Here is a 282-nt window from a genome sequence, read left to right on the forward strand (position 1 = left end):
ACTTAACGCCCCCCCCCCTCCGCCATGTTCCCCGCAGGTGGAGCGCCTCACGGAGCCCGAGCTGTTCATGGAGCTCATCCGGGACATCAGCACGGAGCTCGACATCGACACGCTGTGCCACAAGATCCTGGTGAACGTGGGCCACCTCACGCACGCCGACCGCGCCTCGCTGTTCCTGGCGCAGGGGCCGCGCCACTCGCGCCTCCTCGTCGCCAAGCTCTTCGATGTCACGGTGGACACGGGTGCGGCGCCGCAGGGGGGTGGGGCGGATATCCATGGACA

At 68.4% G+C, this 282-nt stretch overlaps 1 protein-coding gene across 1 annotated transcript in view; it reads left to right on the forward strand.

The window, feature by feature from the left end:
* Positions 1-282, forward strand: part of LOC119588964 (cGMP-specific 3',5'-cyclic phosphodiesterase-like) — a 71727-nt gene that overhangs the window by 5491 nt on the left and 65954 nt on the right. Inside the window, 1 exon segment of the mRNA XM_037937571.1 lies at positions 38-242. Within this exon segment, the coding sequence (XP_037793499.1) occupies positions 38-242 (205 nt within the window).

This window comes from Penaeus monodon, chromosome 24, assembly GCF_015228065.2.
Source record: "Penaeus monodon isolate SGIC_2016 chromosome 24, NSTDA_Pmon_1, whole genome shotgun sequence".
NCBI lineage: Eukaryota > Metazoa > Arthropoda > Malacostraca > Decapoda > Penaeidae > Penaeus > Penaeus monodon.